This window comes from Drosophila yakuba, chromosome 3R (assembly GCF_016746365.2).
Source record: "Drosophila yakuba strain Tai18E2 chromosome 3R, Prin_Dyak_Tai18E2_2.1, whole genome shotgun sequence".
NCBI lineage: Eukaryota > Metazoa > Arthropoda > Insecta > Diptera > Drosophilidae > Drosophila > Drosophila yakuba.
The window spans coordinates 26,439,099-26,462,558 of NC_052530.2; the positions used below are offsets into that span (position 1 = coordinate 26,439,099).

Genomic DNA, 23,460 nt, shown 5'->3' on the forward strand with positions numbered 1-23,460 from the left:
TCATAATTTTACTTTTTGGAAGTTTACAAATTAAAAAGCACGAATAATTGTCTGGTCTTAGTACTAATTAATATATATTTTATCAGTTAAATGTTGTAAAGGAAAATGTTTTGAAATTATCGATAGCAATTATTGTCATCGATTTTTCTTGCATCTCCAGATTCTCTTCTTCCTTCTTTTGATTTCCGGAGAGGTTTGTGTTTTAATTTTAATGAATATTTTGATTGCAAAAAGCGCTTTAGTGGCGTGAAATGTGATGCAAAACTCGCCTACTATGTAGTGGCAACGCACTTATGATGTTCCGTCTTTGTTCTGTGATATTTTCCATGAATTCCTTGGGACTGGTGTTTATTCCGGGTCGCCAATTGGATTCAGAAGCTTTAAAATGGTCCAACGCTTGACTCTGAGGCGACGTCTGTCGTACAACACCCGCTCCAACAAGAGGCGCATGTGAGTAGCAGGTCATATACAGGATATCCAAGATTACTAAGGCCTCTTACATTTGTTTACAGTGTGCGCACTCCCGGAGGTCGTCTGGTGTACCAGTACGTGAAGAAGAACCCCACTGTGCCACGCTGTGGTCAGTGCAAGGAGAAGCTCCACGGAATCACGCCCTCCCGGCCCAGCGAGCGTCCCAGGATGTCCAAGCGTTTGAAGACCGTCTCCCGGACCTACGGTGGTGTCCTGTGCCATAGCTGTCTGCGGGATAGGATCGTTCGTGCCTTCCTCATCGAGGAGCAGAAGATCGTCAAGGCTCTGAAGAGCCAGCGTGAGGCTTTGGTCAAGCCCGTCAAGAAGGTTGTGGAGAAGAAGCCGGTGAAGGCCGCCGCCAAGAAGCCGACGGGAAAGACAGCCGGCAAGCCAGGTGCCAAGGCCGTTGGCAAGAAGCCCGCACCCAAGGGCGCTCCCAAGGGAGTCGTCAAGTCCAAGAAGTAATCACTTACTAAATGGATTTGTTTGGAGCAATGATATTGGACACCTTTTTTTGTAATAAAGAAACCACAAAATAGAGAGGTTACTGAGTTTTAATTGGTAGTTGATATCCCATTGTTGTAAGTTCCTAAAACTTAATCTATAATTATATGTACTTAAAAATGAAGTAATCACATTTTTAAATATTAGATTTCCACAATCAGCTGTTTTGCGAGATAAACAACCGGTAGTTGCTTCTTCTTCCAAAATTGCCATTCACGTTCTTCATTGACATGCGAGCATTTTCAGATTGGTTAAAACTTTTATGATGCCACAAATTGCAAATAAACCAAATGAATGGTAAGTTTAACTATTTAATAAAGAAATCCATACACTCTTAGTAACATTTTTCTCAATAGCATAATAAGAGTGCCGTTCGAGACACCACGGTTGGCCGAGATCGCCTACAAAGTCCTTAGTGTCGACAAGGAGCCGCGCCGGAATTTTGTGCAGAAAACGTTGAGCCTGGAAAACGATATCCTGGTTGTGAGTTTCCAGGCGGATCAAGTGAAGAGCCTGCGCACTGCCATCACCTCCTTCTTCGAGGGCCTACTCCTCTGCCAGGACACCATCAAGCAGTTCGCAGACTCAAAGGAAGATAAGCTAATCCCCGAAAGCAACGACAATGCCGGAACACACTCCGGCTCCGACTCCGCATAGGGCGGTCTATGGTTTCGCCTTCTATATGCTGTTTACCGTCCTCTTCCTCGTCTACGTGAGTTGGGCCCTGCTGCCAGTGGAGTTTGGCCTGCACTCGTATTTGCCGGACAAGTATTTCGCCGTATTTGTGCCCTTCCTGGTGATGGTCTTCGCCTGGTTCTTTGCCTTCCTCATCTACCCTGCCATAAATCTCTCAATGACAGTAGATGTAGATTCCATTGCCTCGGTGGTGGATCCCAAGCTAGTGCTGCCCAAGGGCACAGAGTTCACCTCCTGGTCGCAGTTGCAAAAGGGCAAGGACATCAAGGATTCCACTTCGAAGAAGGCTTCTCCAGTTAACTGCAACCTGTGCAGGACTTTCCACCAACCCGTGACGCGTGCACCTATTGCACCACTGCGTTTTCTGGACCTCCAGGAAGTAAATACAGCGTATTACAACTAAAAAACTAACAGGCTTCTTTTTAATAATTCCTACGAAATTCACTTTCTTCGCACGGTGGTCCAGCCATCTTCTGGTTCCACAAACTCCTCAGCCTGCTGCTTTCGTGCCTGCGAACGAGTCATCCGCTTACTGCCACTGGGAGTGTCCTCGTCTCCCTGGCCCATTTCATCATCGTCCTCCTCGTCACTGTCGTCCATGTCCTCATCGGAAGACGAGTCCCCATCGATGGGCGTGTAAGTAATCTTAACATCCGGACGCAGCCACTCCTTGCCAGCGGGAAGTTTACTCAGTTCAGCCTCTATTTGTGGATACTGATTCTGCTGGGCCAACAACTTGTAGCGCAGCAGATTCCGGCAGATCTCCGGAATGGAGTCGTCGTCGCAGAGGGTGTTAAACTCCTGGTCCATCAGCTCCTCCAGAACCTCCTGCAGTTCGCCCTGCGTGATATTTTCATTGGACACACAGTACTGGTAGGTGTAGTCCATGATTTCTATGGCCACCTACAAAAGGGAACACGGAGTAGGTTAGAAAAGAAGACTGTCTTGGGGTATTTGAGCAACCACCTGTTGGCCATTGCGTCCGCCCATGCCATGCTCCACCGCCAGCCGGAGGTCCTGCCAGTGGTTGAAGATCTTTTCTACAATCACCCGAAAATTCTTTTGGAATTCAGTTTGTTGTGCGGCTGCCATCGCATGCTTTTATGATATCGATAACGATTAGCCATGCGTATCAAAATAATGTCATTCACATTGATCAAAAACAATTGAAACAGTGGTGAAAAACGTTAAAAGTAGTACTGCATTGACATTCCCAAGGATTCGCAAAATTTGCGCCAAAATCTGCAAAATAATAAACAAATAAATAAAACCATGTCGGATGTAGAAGACGTGCCCGAAACGCAGCTGGAAATCGATGACACCGAAGGCGCAGAACTGGAGGATGAGGATGATGACATGGAACAGATTACAGCGCAGAAGGTAAGGTAAATCCAAATCGAGCTCTTGAAAACACCAACTAAGCACTTGCTAATTTGGCTAGGTTCTGGAAATCCTAGAAACCGCCTGGATAAATGAAATGTGTGCGCCGGAGATCCTGCCTAGTCAGGCGGACATGCTGGAGCTGATGGTTTCCCAGGTGGCCCACATGGAGGAGCAGATGCGCGACCTGGACAAGAACGATTTCCGCGCGGTGGTGCACTCCATGGAACTGGAAAGGGTGCGCTACATAATGGCCAGTTATCTGCGTTGCCGCCTGCAGAAAATCGAAACCTTCACGCAGCACATCCTCAACCAGGAGGCGGGTCGTGAGCCGGACGACAAACGTCTTTCTCCCGAGGAGACCAAATTCGCCCAGGAGTTTGCAAGTAATTTGGATGAGTACTTCCACAAGGTAGCCACCCAGTACATGCCCAATCAGCAGAGAGGAGAGGCGGAGCAAAGGATTGTGACCCCCAATTTGATGAGCCATGTCTTCCTCAAGGCAAATGTGGCGGGTAATAATCCTTTACCATCTAATTAAGAATACCGCTTAGCTCTTGTTTTGCTTTTCAGTGCCCGCTGTGATCGTGGGCGTCGATGATGAGGAGGTGGACATGGCGGCCGGCTCCCAGCACATTATTCCCTACCAACTAGTGGCCGACTTGATACAAAACAATCAAGCGCAGCTCATTTAATAGACTTATTTAGCAGGTAGTATACATGGTAATAAAAATAATGAAAATCAAACGCTGAAAGGCTACAAAAGGGATTACCCCAGCTTAAGCACTGTAGAGCTTCTGTTTAAAAAAAAGTAGTTCAAAAATATATTAAATATGTAAATTGATACTTCCGATATGCAAGCGGAAGTAAACTGCACAAAGTGCCATTCAAATTGGTACGCTTCGCGCTAAAGGCGGCGCCAGTGTTGGTCAATGCGCGCCCGCGAACAGCTGCGCTTGTGCGTGACGTCACAGGGTGTTACGTTTCCAGTGGAAAACAGTGGTGAGGTGTACTGCAGGCGGCACTCCATACACACGCACACTCGCGCACACACACCACGCCACCAATTAGCCCCCAGTTCAGTCGTCAATGTGGCGGGCTTTGGCACGAACGACGTGGAGAGCAGCTGCCAACGATTGCGGGTCACCAGGATTCCGTTTCGCACCATCAACGCTGACGCAGCAGCAATTGCGACATTCCAAGGCCAGCAAAAGGTACACCACCAACACAAACACCTCCACAGCCCCACCACACAAAATCAGAATCGGAATCATGAGCGTGGAGAAGCCAAAGGTTGTCTTCGTCTTGGGCGGTCCCGGGGCCGGCAAGGGCACTCAGTGCTCCCGGATTGTGGATCGCTTCCAGTTCACCCACCTTTCGGCGGGAGATCTGCTGCGCGAGGAGCGTTCGCGTGAGGGCTCCGAATTCGGTAACCTCATCGAGGACTACATACGCAATGGCAAAATTGTGCCCGTAGAGGTCACGTGTTCGCTGCTGGAGAACGCCATGAAGGCGTCGGGCAAGTCGCGGTTCCTCATCGACGGCTTCCCACGCAACCAGGATAATCTCGATGGATGGAACCGCCAGATGTCCGAGAAGGTGGACTTCCAGTTTGTGCTGTTCTTCGACTGCGGCGAGGATGTGTGTGTGCAGCGGTGTCTGGGCCGCGGGCAAAGTGGCTCCGGACGGACGGACGATAATCTGGACAGCCTGAAGAAGCGCATCTCAACCTACAACAACGACTCGCTGCCCATCATCAAGTTCTTCGAGGGCGCCGGCCAGGTGAAGCGGATCGATGCCAGTCCCGATGCCGAACAGGTGTATGGGGAGGTGGAAAAGATATTGGTGGCCAGCGGCTTCTAGATTTCGTGTTCGTATTCCGGTTATGTGTGTAGTGCTATCCTTACCATTCAATTGTACCCCCCAAAAATATATACGCTTGTTAATAGTAATGCATAAGGTACTTTTTCTCCACCCCGATAAGATACAAGATACACACATGAAGTATACCCAATTATGGAATGGAAAGAAGTACACTCATACTTTTTAGTATCTGGTTGCAAATGGTAGAGCAAAAGTAATGCTTGAATTATATGTTATCTAAAGCAATTGAATTGAGTTTGAAGAAAACTATCTAAAGTTAAGGAACGTTGAAGCGCAATAAACAATAAATGGAAATCACCTGTTCACATTATGACATTTAAAACAAGTTTGCTTATTTATACAAGTGCTATGTGCTCTCTTTAATATGAGTACCTGAAGGAGTAGTTCGTTTTATGCAGATAAACACAATTTTTTACAAAACAAAAAAATGTTAGTTAAATCTGAATATATATATATGCTAATTAGCTTAAGATTTTGGAAATTCCTTTGCTTAATTTTATTGAAGACAGGCATGAAATGTGTTAATATTTTAAAATACCGAATATTGCATAGCTCTAAAGTAACAAGTATTGCGAATTTGTTTGTAACTAGACTGTGTGATTTCAGCACCACCAAGTTAATTCCATTATAGCTTGTAAATGGTATTTACTCATCGATTTTTCAAACACGCAGCGAACGAAAATCACAAGCATTCTCTTTAATATAACATTCGCTTTTGGGAGATACAAACGGGTGGTGGCTCTTACATAAGATGGACAGGCAGTGGAGTTTAGGATCGGCTCAATCCTTGCGCAGCTTATCCAGGCGCGCCTGCAGATCCGCATCGGCATCCGACATGGGCGATGAGGCACCACTGCCACCCGGAGCTCCCGGACCACCAGCGCCGCCACCACCACCTCCTCCTCCGCCGGCAGCTCCACCGCCGCCAATGCCACCAGCGGCCACAGCCTGTGCTTTTTGGGCGCCAGCGCCGCCGGCTATGGAAAGGGAACCGGAGGCAGAAGGAAGGTCACCCAGCTGTTCGCCCAATTGTAGACCCAGTTCGTCCAGCACCTGGGACACAACAGCATCAGTCTCCTCCTCGTCACCCTCGTCCTCCATGGCGTCATCGATGGCATCGTTGATCATCTCCTCCTTCATGTCCATCATTTCCGACTGCTTCTCGAAGTCCTGAAGGATCTTCTGGATTTGCGGGAGATTCAGCTGGCGGTTCATGTTCTGCATGGCCTTCGTAACACCTGAATAGCGAGCATAATCAGTTGATAAGCCGATGAATCAGCTGCGTATCCAATGTTTACCTTTCATGGCCTGCGCCATTGTGTTCTGGGACTTGAGCGTCTGGATTTTGAGGGACACCGCCTGGATGTTCGCCTTCATCAGCATGAACTTCTTGGCATACCGCCGGGTGCGCACCAGGTCCTTGGCCATGATCTTTACGGCATCCATTTGACCGTCCTTGGCCATCTTCTTGATATCCGCGATGATCTTCTTCTCCTGCTGCTCCATTTTCATCCGTTCGCGGTCCAGATCTCGCATCGCTTTGTTCAGCGCCCGCTGATTCTTGCGCAGCATCTCATCGGGGCTGATCTTCTTGCCGAATAGCCAGTCCATGTTTAAGCAGTTCTTAACTTTAAGATTCAATTACAAAGTATGACGGAGTTTCCTAAAGATTACTCATCAACCAAAACAAAAAGCGCAGGGTGTGTGCGATTGTGAGGTGGCCAGGCGTGTTGGCGCTTGCATGCGAATAGCTTAAACGTGAAGAAGAAGCTTTGCCGGTGCTCTAATGTTAGAAGTGCTCACACTGCAACAAAATGCATACGCAACAGGTGTTAAGTATACTTATATTTAACAAAATAAGGGACTATGTAAATCCATCTATGTAAATAGCAAATACAAATAAATATTTTGTCTGTTGATTTCTAACAAGTTTTTGCATAGTCGTTTATATATTGAGGTTGAGTTCGAACACTTACCTTACCTACTACGAAAAACCAAACAGTAAACACGAATAACATCTAAATTATTACTTTTTAAGGAGATATCTTCGACATAGTCTTTTATATTTTAGAGTTGAGGTTGAATAAAACTTTTTAAAAGTTTTAATACTTAATCATACTTACTATCATAATCCTCATAGTAAATACAAATAAATCTGAATGTTGATTTCCATCTTCGACTTTGTTCATTTTATTTTATTTTGAGTCCGCATATACCTTTTTTAAGGTTTGTATATTTGATTGTGGCTATCTTTAATTTTTTAAAACTAAATAAATATGTTGTAACTTTTTTGATATGTTATATTAGTAAGCCGCAGTGAAAACATGACATTTTCCAATGCATCAGCAACCTTACAATCGACACCTCATATTGTTACTGTTCGTCGTGAATGGCTCTGTCGTCAGCTGCAGTTTACATTCCAATCAAAACCATGAAGGAGTTCGACGATTTCAACTTTAGCGTTGAGAAATGTAAGTTTTTCTAGGTTTTCTATGTCTAAATCAGTCTATTAATAAGTACATCTTTCGCAGATACCAAGGACCTGACACGAGAATGTGTGGGTGGCAGCGATTTGCAGCAGCGAAAAAAGGAAATCGAGGCCTACAACGAAACTACGGCCGCAACGCTGAAACAAACATGCAAAAAGAACTATATGGAGTTTATACAGACGGCCAAGGAGATATCACGTAGTCTACGCCCCCCAATATCTAAATACGCTTGTTAATATGTTCCCATTGCAGATCTCGAGTCGGAAATGTACCAACTGTCCCACATTCTGATTGAGCAGCGCAATATTCTGGCCACCATGACGGATGGCAAGACCTCCAGTCACCTGAAGGCAGAGAGTTTGGAGGCGGAGAGCACTGCGGCGACGGATGATCTGGAGAATAGTCATGCCACGCGGGCGGTCAAGGAAATGGTCCAGGGCTTCAATGGCAATCTGGAGGGAAAGACCTTCCTCAACGAGGGAGCCCTGATTGAGTTGGACAGCAATGATTACCGACCCATCCAGAGGGTTTTCTTTTTCCTCTTCAACGATGTACTGATTGTCTGCAAAGTGAAGCATGATAAGTAGGGTTTTCCTTAAGTGAAGCTTTAGCAAAAACTAATGAGTAATTTTTTCAAGGCGCTTGGATTTCCTCACCGAGTACGACCCCAAGAAAATAGCCGTGATCAACATTAAAGACTTGGATGGCGTCAAGAATGCCATTAATATAATCACTCCAGATGGTTCCAAGATCTACCAAAGTATCACGGCTGCTGGGAAAACCGAGTGGATCGAGAAGTTGGAAGAGGCCTTTCGCTTTGACCAGCAAAAGAAACCAAAGAAGGGTCAGGCGCCACAGCCTCCAACTCGGGCCAAACAGCAGTCTAAATCTTCGACGCCGGAGAAGGAAACCACACCCCAGAGTCCCGGAGAGCCTAAATCCCTGGAGGACGAAACACCCGAGTGGCTTAGCACGGCCAGTGAAGAGATTCAGACCCTGGTAGCCCAACGGCATTTCGAGGATGCCCAGGAGCTGATAAAGCGAACCCAGGAATTTTTGCGAAACGACAACAGGAAAAAGGTTCCACAGGCGGACGCCATTGAAACCAAGGTGAAGCAGCAGGAGCAGAAGCTGATCAGTGTGCTGCTCAAGGAGCTGTCCAACAGTCACAATAGGAATCTGCAGATCGCGCTGAGAGCCGCCAAGCGGCCCCTGAAGATTCTTGTAGAGATGGGCCGCTATCGCCAGGCGAGTGCAACTCTGCTGAAGGTCTGCGCCGTCAGTTTGCGTGTGGCGCAACGGGAGGCGCGCAGGAATAATGCGGACATATCGGAACTCTTCTTCTGTGATCTGACACAGGTGGCCTGTGATTTTCTCACCGCCTTTGAGAAGCAACCGGCGTGCGTCAGTGGTAAGCTACAGCCATATTAATGTCTGGATTTGAGTATAACTAGAATCTAATTCTTGCAGCGCTCGTGGTTTGGTGCAATGCGGAGCTGCAATACTTTGCCAGCCAACTGATCAAGCATTACCTCACCAAGGGAACTTCCCTGGAGTCAGTGGCCAAGTGTGTGGAGCGAGTGCGCAAGCCCTCGACGAAGCTTACCGAGATTGGGCTGGACATCAGTTATCATTTGGAAGGTCTGTTGCGCACTACACTGGAGTCGCTGATAGAGGAATCCAAGGAGCGACTGCTGGACTCCGTGGGTCGCACTGAGGAGAGCTGGCAGCCGTACAATTTGCAAACGAAATCGAATCTGAAGCGTCTGCTCCTGGAACTCGATGTCTTGGGTATCGATGTGCGAGCCCAGGCGACGGGCGACACCTGGATTAATCTCACCCAGTCAACTGTGGTCTTCATCAGACACTTCCTGCAGCTTACCGAGTACTGTGGTTGTCTGGCCAAGTGCGAAACGCTACTGCAAAGCCTGGAACTTCTTCTAAAAGAGCTGTTCATTGCCCAGCATTCGTTGAAACCGCCCAGCGACATGGCCGTGGATGTAAGTTAGACAACCGCTTAAATGTGATCCTTTTCAAGAATGTCATTTTACAGCCCAACTTTGTGATGAAGAACAAAGTCTTTCTGGTGGACAACCTGCTGCCCATCGCCATCGACAAGTTCCGGCAGATTTCTGGGCGCCAATGCGAGGGACTGCGGGAGTTGCACACGAAAATGTCCCGCCAGCAAGGTGCACCATTGCCGCGCCAGCGAAGCGTATACACCACAGATGTGTTTTAGATGCAATCCGAGGGGATTTATTTTCGATTACATATAATTTTTTATTTTTTCGTTTTGCTTCAATTATTTATAATATAATTATATACATATATAACCACAATAATAATAATATTTGTAAAATTAAAAATCGAAGCGTGTGCTGCACTCTATCTCTTGCTTATTACAATTTCGCCGCTCGCATTATATATATAATTGTAAATATATATAAATCGATTCGTTTTTTGTTGTTTTCATATATACTCTAAACACTAAACAATTTAGCTGTGTTCTACTTTTCGGTTTCGGTTCTTGATGCCGCTCTGTTGGGCTCTTAGCTGCTCAAAATATAGGATTTTACACTTGGTTCTGAAGAGCTGAGTTTGATTCACACAGATAATTCCTCGATTTCCTCAATACACATTCCTCATTCAAATTACATACAAGCAAAGCCGACTGCTCTGAGCTCTAACTGACCCCCAATGCGAGTGAGTGTTTCGAAAGTGGTTTCCGTGTTTAATTTATAATGTAAAACTCTTAACTAAAATGCTTACTAAGTATATTCATTTATAATTATATATATATATATACCTTCTTTTATGCAAATGTGTTTTTCGTGTATGTGTGTGGAGGTGTTTGTGTGTGTGGAGGGGCGTTGGGAGGTAAGGAAACTGACAACTTAAAATTACATTTGTTGTTGCATTCGCTGTCTGACTCGTCAGCTAAATTACAAAAACCGTTCACATAAAACAAACTAAAAGCACTCGCATCGTATTTAACTCATTTTGCTCAGCTGGTAATCATAATCTCAACGCTCCTGCAATTGCAATGACTATTCCACTTATCCTCCTATTTGTTTTTTATTTTATGTTTAGATGAACGTAGGTAGGTATCGCCGACTGTTTCTGTTTAATGTTTATGTTTTTGTTTCTGGTTTCATTTTGTTAATTTTACAACATACTCGTTTCTGTTGCTCGCATGCATTATCATTTTATTTCGCTCTGGTTCTCATTTTACTTGAATTCTTTTTTACTTGCAATTTGTGTGTTGTTCAACTTGTTGGTTTGTTTTTATTTATTGGACTTAGCTTAGGCTTAGTAGCTACAAGTACGCTTAAAATTTTAGTTTTTTCCTTTTTGTATATATATTATAGAATTTTCATTTTTGCTTCGCTTTTTGATGCGTTGCTACTGCTGCCTTTCTGCTTTTTTCTTTATCTTTTATCTGCCGATGCTGCTGTTGTTGTTTTTCTGTTGTTATTTGCATGATTTCGAACATTTTGTTTGTTGTAGTTAATTGTTTTTTTGTTGTTGTAATAAAAACTATACGAGCTTATTACAAAATGAAAAAACTGCATGGTTTTGTGGATTTAATAAATAACTTCGTAGACAGTAGCCTTCTTATCGCCCGAACCCGTCACAATGTATTTGTCGTCAGTTGATATGTCGCAGCTAAGTACGGATGATGTTTCCTTCGACTGAAAAATGACCAGTATTTTAATGAGGGGCATTCATTTATTAATTCATGATATAAGCTTACCTGGAATATGCTGGCACCGTAGGGTGTTCGCCATGCGTTAAGCAGGTTGTCTTTGCCGGTGGAAACGAACCATTTGCCGCAGGCGGCAAAGCGCAGCGACAGAACGCAGCTCTCGTGCAGATGCAGTTGATACTTGTCCGGTTTCGATGCGTGCAGCACCTCCACATGCGAGTTCTCCATTCCCACAGCCAGCCAGTCGCCTAACGAATAATAGAAAGTGTTATTACGGTATTTCGAGATGATTATGGCATAGGGAAGTTGGCTTACCTGTGGGACAGTAGCCGAGCGAGAATATTTGAGAGCTAAAGTCGTGCTGTTGCAGCTGGCGACCCTCGCGCAGATCCCAGGAGCGCACCGTGTTGTCCAAGCCGCCCGTCCACAGCCTGGAGCCATCCGGACTGATGTCGATGCATGAGGCGCCGTCGGTATGGCCTTGGAACTGGCGCACCAGGATCTCGTTGTGCAGGTCCCACACGGCGATGTTGCCATCGCTGCAGCACGAGAAGCACACCTTCGAGTCAGGGCTAATGGCCAGAGCGTAGCAGGCGGGCGCCGCCGATGTTAGTTCCGCCTTTATGCGAGGCGTCGGACTGGCCAGGTCCCAGATGGACAGGTTAGACGCCTCACCGCCCACGATCAGCGTACGGCCGTCGGGCAGCAGCTTCACCGAGCGGATGTAGTTGTCGCGCTGCAGACAATCCAGCTGGCTGACTGGATTCTTGTTGCCCGGTTGCGAGATGTCCCATACCTTGACGCAGCCCTTGCCGCCCGTGTACACGTACTTTGTGGGATTGGAGATGGTTACCGCACAGACTACCTCTCCATGCGACAGCGTGTTGATCTGACGGGCGTGCCGCGGAATTCCAACGCCCACCAGCGCATCCGGCGGGAACGGCACCGGTTGTAGACTACCCTCGCCGTTCATATGGAAAGAGTATGCACTGCAACGGATAAGAAGTGTTTTGATATATTATTGTAACCATTTGCTGTCTGTACATCTCTATCTTTCTATATTAAAACTAGCTTATGGAAACTGCACTCTATTTACTTCTTTTTTGGCGCTAATGGCTGATCCGATTTTCTTTTCATTTCGTTCTAAATTAAAAGGGAACTATTAGCGATCAAACGCGCCACGTTCGTGCAAAGAGCGATAGAAATTAACTGACCCACGATCAACCAAACAGCGAAATGATAAGCTCTTATCACTGCCAATTTATACATTTTACATCTACAATCGACTACATAGCACCTTGCAATTGCATCAGTTGCATTGGATTACTTTAAGTATCGAATAACAATAAACAGTGCAATTCCTATAGTCTACTTTTCGGACCATACATTCCGAGGTAAACAAAATAACTTACGGCTTTCCACCCGTTAGGGCCGAGGGATGTGGAATGCCATTGGTTCGCACATGGGCGTGCGGATCGTACGGCATTGGTGGCGGTCGTCCATAGGCTGGATCTGACGGTGGACGCTGGTAGGGATCGGCCGGCCTCTGATACGGTGCACCCGGATATCCGGCTGGCGGTGGTCCCTGCGGCATCATTTGTTTAGGATTAACGCCTGGCGCCGGAGCAGCGGCGTTCGGTGTCGGTGTGCGTGCCTTGGCGCCCGGTGTACCCGGCTTTTCCATCTAAATTAATGAGATTCCATTAGCTTCTACTCTTTCGGGGTTTTGGTAATTGTGTGGGCTCACATCTTTTGTCTTGAGGCTGGGTGTGGAACGTGAAGAACTGGAGCCGGAGCGTGAGGGCGGCCGTTCCTGCTTGATGCCACTACTGCTTGGCTTTTCCAGGCGCTCGCCATTCAAGCTTTCCCGATCGCGCACCTCCATTGACACGTGCTCGCCGTTGGGACGCGGTGAGTGGGATTCCTGCAAGGCACATGTATGCATTTAGTATTGTTTTCGCATTTGATGATTAATGTAATAGCAAAGGTGTGGTTTTGTTTCTTTTTTCAAATTTTTTTTTTTTTTTTTGGGAAATTTGGGAATGGTTGCATTGAATCTGGGCCGACACTCAACTCACCATTTCATTTGCAACATCTACGACTAAATCTTGATCGCTTTTCTCGCCTTCATCCTCCTGGAAATAATTTTGAAAAAAACACAAAAACAATATAAATCAAAATTCATACAAAAACCCACAACGAACAACAGCAATAACAACAACCACAATAGATATAGTTAGTAGCTAAATTTTAGGCCCTGTTCTGGTTTTCACAGATTTATTATGGTAAAGTAAAGTAAAGAAAATTAAAACCGATTTTGTTTTCTCTTAGTTTGTCAATGAAATCAAAGAAATGAAACTAGTTAAAACTACTTTTGAAATATACTAAAAATAAAGTAAACCATTATAACAATAAATTATCTTTAATTAACATTTACACTTTTCATAAATATTAGTTCTTACTAAAGTTGGTTAGTTTTGTAGAATGATAAGGACATCTAATTTAAACGAAAATCTATAATTTGAGATACACCTTAAGCCAACTACGAGAAATTGAAAACCGGAACAGGCACCATTAAATCGTTTGGTTTTTTTTGGTCTCTTATAAATTAGCAATTTAGGTTTTGTTTAGCATGATTTTGGGTTAGAGTGTTAGCAGAATTAGACAACAACAATGGGTAAACTACGAAATTGATTTTCTGGTGAGTTGAGAGACAGCAACAGCTCAGATGAGATGAGATGACAGTAATCGTTTATGGCAATATATCCGCACACGCGGTATGATGTATGATACTACCAGTGTATAATGCTAACACCAAAAAAAGCTCGATATACTCACTTGCAGTTTCTCATCTTTTCGACGCTTCGAGTCGTTCTCGATGTCCAGTGGCGAGCGTGTGCGATACTTCTCACGATCGGCGGGCGAAACCGAATTGCGCTGCAACATCAGCATGAAAATGAGCTTCAAATATGCAGTATTATGATCTAGGGTCTGGTACTCACCAATCGCTCCTCGGCGGCTGCTGGCCCCTCCAGACCCGTGGGCTTGATGTCCGGCCTGTGGTGTTCGGGCGGTTTGTTCAGCAGACCTGGTCCGTGTGGCAGGCCCATGGTGGCGCCCAGGGCGCCAAATGGATTCAGTGCGCCCATCGGCTGAGGTGGTCCGCCTGGCACCTGCTGGGCGTGGATCTGTTGCTGCAATGGAACCATGAGATCGTATGAAATCGGGCGTGGGCGTTGCTGGGTTTCGGAATGAACATCGTGCTCAGTGGGATAATGAAAGCATTGGAATGTGTGTATGTGTGTAAACACAACAACAACATTAACACTAAATGGCCAGCTGAATGAAGACTATACGGTAATTCAATCTTTTTCTTATTATCAATAATCGAATTTAAGTTACATTTATATATCAGTTCAAGTGTGTGTATATCCGGAAGAAAAAGCTTGCTACTTGTCCATTTTAATATTTCGATTCATAAGCAAAGACCATCTGGGGTTAATAAAAAAAAAACAGCAACAACAATTGGCGGCGTTTGAAGCGTTATTGAAATAATATAAACGTTGACAGACAATCAGAAAAGTAGGAGGAGGTAGTGAGGCACTGGAGCAGTAATTGCAGTTGTGGCAGTGGCACATTCGGCGGATGCAGCGGCAGACGGCAACAGTAAACAAACAATAAGAAATTAACTTGCAACGAAACTTACTAAAAGTTGCTGAATTCCATGTTGCTGCTGATGCTGCACAACGTTGTTAGGATTGGATTGGTCGAATGCGAAATCATAACAAATTAGGAAGTAGAATAACAAACTCAAATCAAATGTTGCCCAGGGAACAAACTAAACTGAAACGAGATCCCCGCTAAACGGCTGCCACTTTTAGGAATAATCTTTAGTTTAAGTACTCTAAGAATAAGCCCCCAAATATTCTGTTTACTAATACTGTTTCTTGTATACGTTAGATTCCGTAGGTTGTATAGAGTTTTGACATTTTAAAAAATACCCTGCAAACTAAAAATGGTTTAAATTTCTCTCCCATTTTAATGTGGCATCCGCGTAACCAATCGACCATGACGCTATTCGTGTCTAGCTGAGAATGGCTGAACCGTACTGCTGCTGCCGCGGAATCCATCATCCGTCCTCGATCGACTTACCCCAATGATCAGGTTGAGCTCCTGCATGGTCACCTGCTTCGCCCGCTCCACCGCCTGCAGCACTTGCTGCTGGTGGTCGGCCTGAAGGAATGGAAGTAGCTGGTTGATCAGTGTGTTCAGCCGCTTGGCGATCTCCGTCTGCTTGTGCATCTCCACGTTAAGGCCATAGGACATCTCGTAGTACTGAAAAGGGTGGAGGGCAAGACGGAACATTAGCTGGGGGATTTCGATAATTTGCGGATCATGACGACTTACCATAACATAATGGCGCTGCATCTCCGTCTTCTCGTTCGACAGCTTCTCGCACTCCAATTTGATGCTGGAATTCACAGGAAAAGTGATCAACGGGCAAATTAGTTGGGCGACGGAAGCGAACTAAATTCAAGAACGCAAGGAAGCGGCGATTGTGGAGCATGGAGTTGCGGCTGAGGCGGCGCAGGTTAATCCTATGACAGCGGCGCATATGGCGCGCCAAACCGGTTTGCTCAGCTTTTTGTTTTACTTTTCGCAAAACGCAGACGCAGCATCCACATCCACACTCACACACTCGCACAGTTCCATACGATGGCGGTTAAGGCGAAGGCTTAAAATGTGATTTCTTTGGGGCATGTTATTGTAGAAGGTTCTAATAGGTTTAACCTCAACTTGATTCTGCCGACTAATGTCTCTAAATGGCTATTGCTTAACCCATTAAAACTGGGTTACTCGAAAGTGTGAACAAATTTACTTTTGTCTGAGTTATAGTTGCGTACTACTATAAAATTTTGACTCTAATATCCTATATCTTTTGGTGCCAATATGATATTTGTTTTGAAGTGGTGACTTTGTTGTAATAGCAATTAAAATGCTGGAAATTATTTAAATACGCATTTTGGCTATCTGATGAAAAGGATTTTGAATGTCATGATTGAGGCAATTAATTTCGTGCAAATCTTTGCTATAACTAAAGCCTTCTCTTTACAATTTGATAAGCCTTGTATATCCCTTGCAAATATGATGCGAGTAATGTTTACAAGGCAAACATTATAAAGTATGCCACCAGATACTTGCCTGTGGTACTGCGCCTGCAGGAAGTTGAACTCCTCCTTGATGCGCTCCAGTGTGTCGGCGATGGTGAACTTGATTGGACCCTGAGGTGGTGGTCCCTATTTGGACGTGAATGGTAAATAGGTGAGGTTTTTGGTGTTCCATGCGTGGGCGGCACATGGCACGAAGTGTTGTGGGGTGAGGGTTGAGAGAGAGAGACATAAACACAATTAGCACGGATTCGGGGGTCAGAGGTGGAACCCACTTGCGGGTGAACTTACCCCGGCGGCGGGGTGGCGCACCGGTGAGGGATACATGTTGTTGTTAGGCTGGTATGTTGCCGGCTAGAGCAAGAGCGATAGTTCCGAGGGGGACACCGATTTCCCGGAGCGGAAGTCCTGCTGCTCCTCCTGCTTCGTTCGCCGCTTCCTTCCGGTTATCCCTGAGCACTCCACTCCTGCACAGAAACTCCTCGCAAAACGTGCACTATTATCTGCTTCCCAGCGTTTTATGGTTCTTGTTTTTTCTTAGCTATTCTTTTGCTTCTATTTTTTTTTTGTTATAATATTTTTTCGATGGCAGTTGATCCGCTAAATTAGTTTTCTCCGCAGACGGAACCGGCACTTAGTGGCACTCCATGTCCGGACTACTTCGCATTTTGCATATCCTGCGAATGGAATTTTACAACAACATACATATTTGCTTAGTTATGCTTTTTCATATTTTTGCACCATTTTTTTCGATACGTTCGCACGCACGTACATACACGCACACACACAGGCGCGCGGAGCCAGCGAGACACACGCACACTGGCGCACGAAACGGGAGCGAGGGTACGAGTGTGAGTGTTTACCGCCGAAAAATCAAGCGCACAGTTGCATGTGGCCCCTGAAATTGTTACGCAAAATCACTGTTCGATTTTCGGGGGCCGCTGTACGCACTACTCGGATTGTTCAGTTAAGCGGGGCGGTATTAATCCAATGAAAATAAGACACTTTTCGTTCGTAAAGGCAGCACACTCCGCACAAACAACATGCGAACATATACAGACAGACTGCAATTAAACAGGGTTGCCATGCCGTTTGAAACGCGTTCAGCTGCAGAAGCACTGTTTGCACATTTCTTTAAAGTACATTCTTTGCTATTTTTCAGCTAATCCGCATAGAATTCACTTGCTAAGCGCTTTTCAATGTTATTCAGTTGTACAGCCAATTTATTTTTTATGATTTGCCCTGGAGGCGGCAACTCTGTTCGGCGATACGGGCACATACATAGAAACCAGCGAGTGGCCAAATCACACACACACACACAATCACACGCGCGCAGCGCAAAAGAAAAATTATACTGTGTCCTATACAAAAAATAAACAAAAGCAATTAAAAAAAGCGAGATAATGGCAGTACCAGTTTTATGCCCCGGATTAGCACGTTTTATCGCAAGATATTTCTATGTTTTGCACTTAAATCTCTGGTCCATTTTTTACAGTTTCATCGTTTTCGCCACTGAAAAGTGGGTAAATTATTTTTTGTAACTTTTCGCCCGTATAAAATTGCCTGTTTCTGCCGACCGACCGCGAAGTGTCTGACATTCGTGTATGTGTTGGGCAGCTTTGGCGGCGGCGCTCTCTCGCTCTCTCACACGCACACACACACACACGCAGCGGTTCTCTCTCTCCGGCTCTACTACACGCGCACTCGCTGTACAAACGCGGCTTGTAAATGGCGTTCTCGCCTCAAATATTTTTGCAACAATTTCTGCACGCAGATTTTCACCTCGGTAGCACTTGGTATCCTCGCCGATTGGGGCAGCTGGCAATTGGGTGGCTTTTGGGGCATCGGCACGGCCCGTTTCTATTTATAATTTCCTATTTTCCTATCCGCGACACACAGACCGCGTCGGTCTCAGGTATGCAATTTGCGCTATCGCCTATCGATGTGCCGAGGGGCTGTTATCGCGGGCCACTCGCTTAGGCGGCGCAGTGTTGCATGCGCCAGTGTTGGAAAGTGCGGGCGTTGCACGTGTAATCGAACTAGTTACACTATGCAAAATAATTAGGCTAATGTTTAATGCACTTATATACTGAAAATGTAATATTTATAATACAGAACGATTGCAGATCAACTTATTTAAAAGTGTTGATGATAGAAGTAATTTTAAGGCTCGAACTTGAAAAAAGAAGTGAAAACCAATTCTGAAGTTATAAGTAACTTAGTTCTATAAATATTCTTTAAGTGTAGTTGGCGCGCTATTTCAAATAAATAAATAATTATCAGTAATTTAGTCTGATTTGCTGATTTAAATCTTGGTAACCGTTACGGTCAAACCAAGTTTTTCAATTCATATATGAAAATTAATAATTTAGTAAACTAAAATAAATTTTAATACAATTCATTTGCTATATAATGCGATTGCATATTGTCATATTAAAAGTTGATCAATATTTCCTAATTGGTATTACCAACAAGGATTCCAATTGCCACCAACTAAGATACTGTAAATTCTTTCCCATTTCCCACATCCCAAAAAAGTAAATTTTTTTGATATTCGTTTAAATTGGTTTATATTTGTTTTAATTGTTTTGCTAATTGCTTTTTTCATTTTGCTATTTTGTTGCCATCACAGTTGGGCTATCACAGATGCGTTGTTGGTTGGTTCTCCCATTCCCACTTCCCCTTCACCTTCTTGCCACTTAACCCCTATTTTTTTTACCAGGGGCGCCACAAGGGCTGCTGCATGGGCTGTGGCGAGGGGGCGGGGCTGTCGCAGTCGCTGTGATATCCGGAGGAGGCGGGGCTGAGCGGAGCCTTGTCCATTGAGGAGCAGTCCATTGAGTTCTGGAGGAAGTCGGTGGCGGACTGTGCTTCGTGGAACTGCTGCAGGTTCTTGTAGACGCGTCCCAGGTGAGTCATCACCGATTTGCCCAGGTCGACGCTCATGCCAGGTGTGGAGGCCATGACACGTGACACCTCGTTGACGGCATTCATGTAGCCATTCTTGAAGCTGTCCAGGGGGAGGGATTGCTCTTCCCGGGCCACCTTCTTTGTTGTCTTTTGCTGGCGCATGAAGATCACAGCTGACTCGAGCATCTCGGCCTTGTCCATGCGCAGGATGCCATCATCACCTCGCAGCTCGGCGACAAGTGTTTTCAGGTTGTCCAGGCACTTGTTCATGCGGGCACGTCGCTGGCGTTCCAGCATTGGCTTCTTCACCTTCTGGTAGATCTGGGTCTTGGTGGTGTATTCCATTTTTGTGTTTTGGTAGAGTAGGTTACGTAGTTTTGAAAATTTTTGAAAAATTTTGTATTCGGCTTGTTGTTGCCTGCTCGACGGCGTAATCGTGAGTGATATTCTGCTCAGCGAGGTCCCGTCCTTTTATACCGCTCCCTGGTCCCTGAAATCCACCCTCTGATACGCACCTTTCCTGCCCTCTCTTTCGCTCGCATGGCTGAGCCCAGCTAGTGCCGTCTCTTTCACAAGGAACAGCTGCAACTTCGTAGGACGGAGGACAATCCTTGTGGCTCGTGGCGTGGGAACCGAGCTGAAAGTAAGTTTCTCACACAATTTTTTCTCGTTTGTTTTCCCTTTTGGCCACATGCTTCGCTCCGCTCCGCTTCTCATTTTTTTTTTTTTTTCGAGTTTAAGGATCAGGGCACATTTTTGCAGCTGTCGCTGTTTTTGGCTGCTCGCATTGCTTTCTGGGCCGGTGTTATTATCCTTAATGCATACTTCACTGCCTCATCCTGTCGTATTTGGAATGGGAACGTTCATGGATGATGAGCAGGGGAGGGGAGCCGATCTGGTTGTGCGTGGGCTGCGCTGGCATTGTTATCCTGCCGTGCCATCTACTCGCTTATTGTTTCATCAATGCCAGCAGACGATGATTGTATAAGCCCCTACTCCTACTCCTGCTCCGACCTCCGAACTGCGAACTCCGAGATCTCCTCTTTCCGTTCCCACACTGCCCCGTCGACGAGTGTTTATTGGACACAATTAGTGGATGTGGCATATTGGCTTCGTGCCGGGTCGCCTTGCTTGTTCGATCGTTCCATCGTTTTGGGCTGTCTGATCTCGGTTTTTGGGTGGTTGGCAGGGGGACGTGGGTCAAACGGGCGCAGAAAGTGTGCCCCGCGTGCCACACTCGTGGCTGAGGTTGAGAACTCAATGCCCAGGGTGAGGTGAGGTGGGCCTTGTGCCGGAATGCCTACCTATGGGATGCACGTACTTGACTCCCTGCAACCCCCTAATTGGTAATTAGTAATTTTTCACCGGTTAATTGATGTTCACTTTTCGAATAGTTAGCTGTCATATTATATTTGCTTCCGATGGTTGATTGAATATGTGACTCATCCTAATAAGAAGTACAATTTTATGGATTGTTATCAAAGGATTTAAAGGTCATTTGATTCGAACTTCCAATGATACAAAATTTTTTTCTGTAGTTATTCAATGGGAGATTAAAATAATTTAACTCATTCCTAATTAGGTAATATTATGTAGTTTTAGTTTGCAAATCTTCTGTTATGCATGCGCTTAAGTGAAAGTGTTTTTGGATTCTGTTGAATACATTTCACTTTCAATTTAACTTTTTATTAACCCAAAAAATATGATAAATAATGTAATTTTCTAATAGAAAACTAATGGGCTTCTGCCTTCAATGCCTACCTATGGGATTTGTGTACATCCCTTGCAATCGCCCAAGGAATGGTATTTCCTCACTTAATAATTGAGATGGATTTGTATATCTCCCTTACAAATCTTGAGAGCTCTTAATATTGACATTTTATGGGTGGAAAATAACGTCATTGATTATTGTAATGGGGAGGGATGCTCTCACTTCTTACAGAATTTTGGGTGTCATAGGTCACTAATGTAATAGGAGTTTGGGACTGAATACTTATGAATTTACGTACTGCTCTTGCACCCCAAATAGGTGTTGCAATTTGATTGATTAATTGTAAAAGGAAACATATAGAGGGATTAAATATAATAGGGTATATTGTGCGGTATGTTATCTAAACGTGTGCTGGAAATTATATCGTTCTTGACCATTCTTATAGGCCTTTTACTGGTGAACATATTACAGGTCGGCTTTTGAGGTTTCGAACAATGTATTGTATTGTGATATAGGGAGTCAAGTGCATTCGTTTGGTTGGTAAACGGGTTCCTTAAATATAATATTAATAAAAACATTGTTCGAATGCAAAGAAACATCCCCGTAAAAATATGGTATAGTTTCATTTTATATTATTAAATGCACGCTTTACGACTAAGTGCACATTAGTGGATCATGTTTAAGTATTATATTTAACTCGTTATTGAACCTTGTTATTAGTAAAGGTCATTTAAGATAATGATGGGTTTTAAGATAATGTGCATAATTTATGGGAAGTCCATTCTTTTACACGTGTACGAAATTAGCTAGTGCATAATTTTATTAAATTGGACCTTAAAATTTATGTATATCACATTATAAATATAATCAATGAACTAATTTTGAGGACTTATAAAACCTTCTTCCCATTGGAATTTCAAGACAAATATTCAAGTTCGACTTTCCCAATTGGATAGTGCAGTAAAAATGAGACTCCCCAAATAATAAGATTGTTGTTTGATTTCGTTTCATATTTTGATTTGTATTTTCATTTGTATTTGAGTTTTTTTTCATTTTGTATCTTTTCATGTTGTGTTCTTGAGATCTCTTAGCTGGTAAACATTTGTATATATGTAGAGTAAAAAACAGACTTCTGCTCGATTGATTTAAGACAAAAGTTAATAAAGCGTGCCCTATCACAGACTTAACTTAAAAACCTAAAACTTGGTAACGTAACAAATAAATGAGGATCATTGTAAAGCATTTTTTCTAAAGCTGCGGTTCCAATTGCGCGATTGCCCGTCGGGAGTTCAGTCCTACGAAGTGGATCTCTAGTTTACCAGGGGCGCCACACCTGACCGGGGCTGCTGATCTGGAGCAGGGACTCGTTGTCGCTGGCATATCCACTGGAAACGGGACTGATGGAGGAGCAGGAGCTGGCACTGGAGTATGAGCTAGAGCTCGAGCTAGATCCGCAGACGATACTGAGCGGAGTGTTGACGGCCTGTCGTTGTTCCATGGGCTGCTCCAGTTGGTTGAGACGCATGCCCAGGTGGGTCATCAGTGTGGTGCCAAAAGCCACATCCACGCGAGGAAGGGAGGCCAGGGCGCGGGACACTTCGTTGGCTGCCCGGATGTATCCAGCACGGAAACTTTGCTCGGGATTGGCTGGCACTTGCTTCTTAGACTCTTTGAGCTTGCGGAGATGCTGCACGGTGACTTCCAGAATGTCGGCCTTCTCGAATTTGGCATCGCCAGTCTGGGCGACGCACTCGGCCATCAGATCCTTGAGCTCGTCCAGGCACTTGTTGATTCTGGCACGACGCTTCCGCTCCAGCAGAGGCTTCATCACCTTGCGGTACTGATAGGTCTTGGACATTTCGTATTTGGTGGCCATTGTGTTTGGTTTTGTTTATGTTGTGTGTTTTGTTAACTTGAAGAATGACCTGTTGAAGAACTTCTTCGATCTTTCGGAGTAGGTTATCCTGAGATGTTGACTGCCCGACGATTGCGTTGGAAATGTTGCCTGCGTCTCCGGTTACCGCTGCTTTTATAGCTGCACGTGCCGCCGCGAGAGCGTCTCGTGCTCAGCGCACGCTGCTCGGAGAAAGAGAGAAGTGAGAGCTGCGGAGTCTCCGACGAAGAACCACCACCTGCGGAACAAACTACTTTTACTCAGTCACTGGGACACGATCCTCTCGCCTGCATTTTCGGTGGTGGGTTTTTCTCCACAAACAAGTTTGGAACACACCTGGGGCCAAAATAGTATGAATAGTATGATCAATGCACGCTAACTTCTCTATTTGAAAATACAACTTTCGTACGATTCTGACTTATATTAAAACTTTTAACTTTTTTATTTGAATATATAATTCTCTTACGGTTCTGACTTATGTTAAAAAGCCAAGCAAGATACCTTGAGTATTATATTATATAACAATTATTCAAAAAATATTTTAAATGGTCTTCTTTTGAATTAATTAAATGTAATTAAAACATATTAACATAAGGTCATGCATTCATACCTTAAAACTATATTGATGCACTTTGTAGGCATTGCAG

The 23,460-nt window shown here is 44.7% G+C and overlaps 11 protein-coding genes across 18 annotated transcripts; 6 read left to right on the forward strand and 5 right to left on the reverse strand.

Moving 5' to 3' along the window:
* The first annotated feature begins 172 nt into the window (after positions 1 to 172).
* On the forward strand, positions 173 to 1,013 carry LOC6538416 (60S ribosomal protein L34). 2 transcript variants are annotated; one of them, XM_002098904.4, is made up of 3 exons: positions 173 to 193; positions 379 to 450; positions 513 to 1,013. In XM_002098904.4, the coding sequence occupies exons 2-3, from the start codon at positions 386 to 388 to the stop codon at positions 934 to 936; spliced, it is 489 nt and encodes a 162-aa protein (XP_002098940.1). In that variant the 5' UTR covers positions 173 to 193; positions 379 to 385; the 3' UTR covers positions 937 to 1,013. The 2 variants fall into 2 exon arrangements, with proteins under 2 accessions (XP_002098940.1, XP_015048842.1); XM_015193356.3 differs by having other exon boundaries at positions 174 to 193; positions 376 to 450.
* Positions 1,014 to 1,114: 101 nt separating this feature from the next.
* On the forward strand, positions 1,115 to 1,632 carry LOC6538417. Its single transcript, XM_002098905.4, has 2 exons — positions 1,115 to 1,272; positions 1,332 to 1,632. The coding sequence occupies exons 1-2, from the start codon at positions 1,238 to 1,240 to the stop codon at positions 1,630 to 1,632; spliced, it is 336 nt and encodes a 111-aa protein (XP_002098941.2). The 5' UTR covers positions 1,115 to 1,237.
* Positions 1,598 to 2,078, forward strand: LOC120320437 (phosphatidylinositol N-acetylglucosaminyltransferase subunit P). Its single transcript, XM_039375246.2, has one exon. It carries the CDS (start codon positions 1,598 to 1,600, stop codon positions 2,072 to 2,074), a length of 477 nt encoding a protein of 158 aa, XP_039231180.1. The 3' UTR covers positions 2,075 to 2,078.
* LOC6538418 (pre-rRNA-processing protein TSR2 homolog) lies at positions 2,065 to 2,796 on the reverse strand. The gene is made up of 2 exons (XM_002098906.3): positions 2,638 to 2,796; positions 2,065 to 2,574 (listed from the first exon to the last, which is right to left on the reverse strand). Exons 1-2 carry the CDS (start codon positions 2,761 to 2,763, stop codon positions 2,113 to 2,115), a joined length of 588 nt encoding a protein of 195 aa, XP_002098942.1. The 5' UTR covers positions 2,764 to 2,796; the 3' UTR covers positions 2,065 to 2,112.
* Positions 2,797 to 2,845: 49 nt separating this feature from the next.
* On the forward strand, positions 2,846 to 3,798 carry LOC6538419 (DNA replication complex GINS protein SLD5). The gene is made up of 3 exons (XM_002098907.4): positions 2,846 to 3,051; positions 3,113 to 3,566; positions 3,625 to 3,798. The coding sequence occupies exons 1-3, from the start codon at positions 2,944 to 2,946 to the stop codon at positions 3,744 to 3,746; spliced, it is 684 nt and encodes a 227-aa protein (XP_002098943.1). The 5' UTR covers positions 2,846 to 2,943; the 3' UTR covers positions 3,747 to 3,798.
* Positions 3,799 to 4,049: 251 nt separating this feature from the next.
* Positions 4,050 to 5,257, forward strand: LOC6538420 (UMP-CMP kinase). The gene has a single exon (XM_002098908.4). The coding sequence runs from the start codon at positions 4,141 to 4,143 to the stop codon at positions 4,912 to 4,914; it is 774 nt and encodes a 257-aa protein (XP_002098944.2). The 5' UTR covers positions 4,050 to 4,140; the 3' UTR covers positions 4,915 to 5,257.
* Positions 5,258 to 5,609: 352 nt separating this feature from the next.
* Positions 5,610 to 6,665, reverse strand: LOC6538421 (charged multivesicular body protein 2a). Its single transcript, XM_002098909.4, has 2 exons — positions 6,234 to 6,665; positions 5,610 to 6,173 (listed from the first exon to the last, which is right to left on the reverse strand). The coding sequence occupies exons 1-2, from the start codon at positions 6,544 to 6,546 to the stop codon at positions 5,716 to 5,718; spliced, it is 771 nt and encodes a 256-aa protein (XP_002098945.1). The 5' UTR covers positions 6,547 to 6,665; the 3' UTR covers positions 5,610 to 5,715.
* A 635-nt stretch (positions 6,666 to 7,300) lies between these two features.
* Positions 7,301 to 9,812, forward strand: LOC6538422 (exocyst complex component 8). Its single transcript, XM_002098910.3, has 6 exons — positions 7,301 to 7,406; positions 7,467 to 7,622; positions 7,677 to 8,007; positions 8,063 to 8,835; positions 8,895 to 9,424; positions 9,478 to 9,812. Exons 1-6 carry the CDS (start codon positions 7,325 to 7,327, stop codon positions 9,661 to 9,663), a joined length of 2,058 nt encoding a protein of 685 aa, XP_002098946.2. The 5' UTR covers positions 7,301 to 7,324; the 3' UTR covers positions 9,664 to 9,812.
* Positions 9,813 to 10,146: 334 nt separating this feature from the next.
* LOC6538423 (protein groucho) lies at positions 10,147 to 18,237 on the reverse strand. Of its 7 annotated transcripts, none has more exons than XM_039375292.2 (14): positions 18,081 to 18,237; positions 16,590 to 16,975; positions 16,333 to 16,427; positions 15,538 to 15,601; positions 15,283 to 15,465; positions 14,837 to 14,869; positions 14,133 to 14,324; positions 13,969 to 14,067; positions 13,209 to 13,265; positions 12,878 to 13,054; positions 12,543 to 12,814; positions 11,446 to 12,119; positions 11,179 to 11,378; positions 10,147 to 11,116 (listed from the first exon to the last, which is right to left on the reverse strand). In XM_039375292.2, the coding sequence occupies exons 2-14, from the start codon at positions 16,623 to 16,625 to the stop codon at positions 11,009 to 11,011; spliced, it is 2,190 nt and encodes a 729-aa protein (XP_039231226.1). In that variant the 5' UTR covers positions 16,626 to 16,975; positions 18,081 to 18,237; the 3' UTR covers positions 10,147 to 11,008. The 7 variants fall into 7 exon arrangements, with proteins under 7 accessions (XP_039231226.1, XP_039231227.1, XP_015048846.1 ...); XM_039375293.2 differs by lacking the exon at positions 18,081 to 18,237 and adding an exon at positions 17,712 to 17,938; XM_015193360.3 differs by lacking the exon at positions 14,837 to 14,869 and having other exon boundaries at positions 14,133 to 14,318.
* Positions 18,238 to 18,913: 676 nt separating this feature from the next.
* Positions 18,914 to 19,667, reverse strand: LOC6538424 (enhancer of split m8 protein). Its single transcript, XM_002098912.4, has one exon. The coding sequence runs from the start codon at positions 19,551 to 19,553 to the stop codon at positions 19,014 to 19,016; it is 540 nt and encodes a 179-aa protein (XP_002098948.1). The 5' UTR covers positions 19,554 to 19,667; the 3' UTR covers positions 18,914 to 19,013.
* A 2,240-nt stretch (positions 19,668 to 21,907) lies between these two features.
* On the reverse strand, positions 21,908 to 23,273 carry LOC6538425 (enhancer of split m7 protein). The gene is made up of 2 exons (XM_039375977.2): positions 23,150 to 23,273; positions 21,908 to 23,051 (listed from the first exon to the last, which is right to left on the reverse strand). The coding sequence occupies exon 2, from the start codon at positions 22,793 to 22,795 to the stop codon at positions 22,235 to 22,237; it is 561 nt and encodes a 186-aa protein (XP_039231911.1). The 5' UTR covers positions 22,796 to 23,051; positions 23,150 to 23,273; the 3' UTR covers positions 21,908 to 22,234.
* Between the last annotated feature and the right edge of the window lie 187 nt (positions 23,274 to 23,460).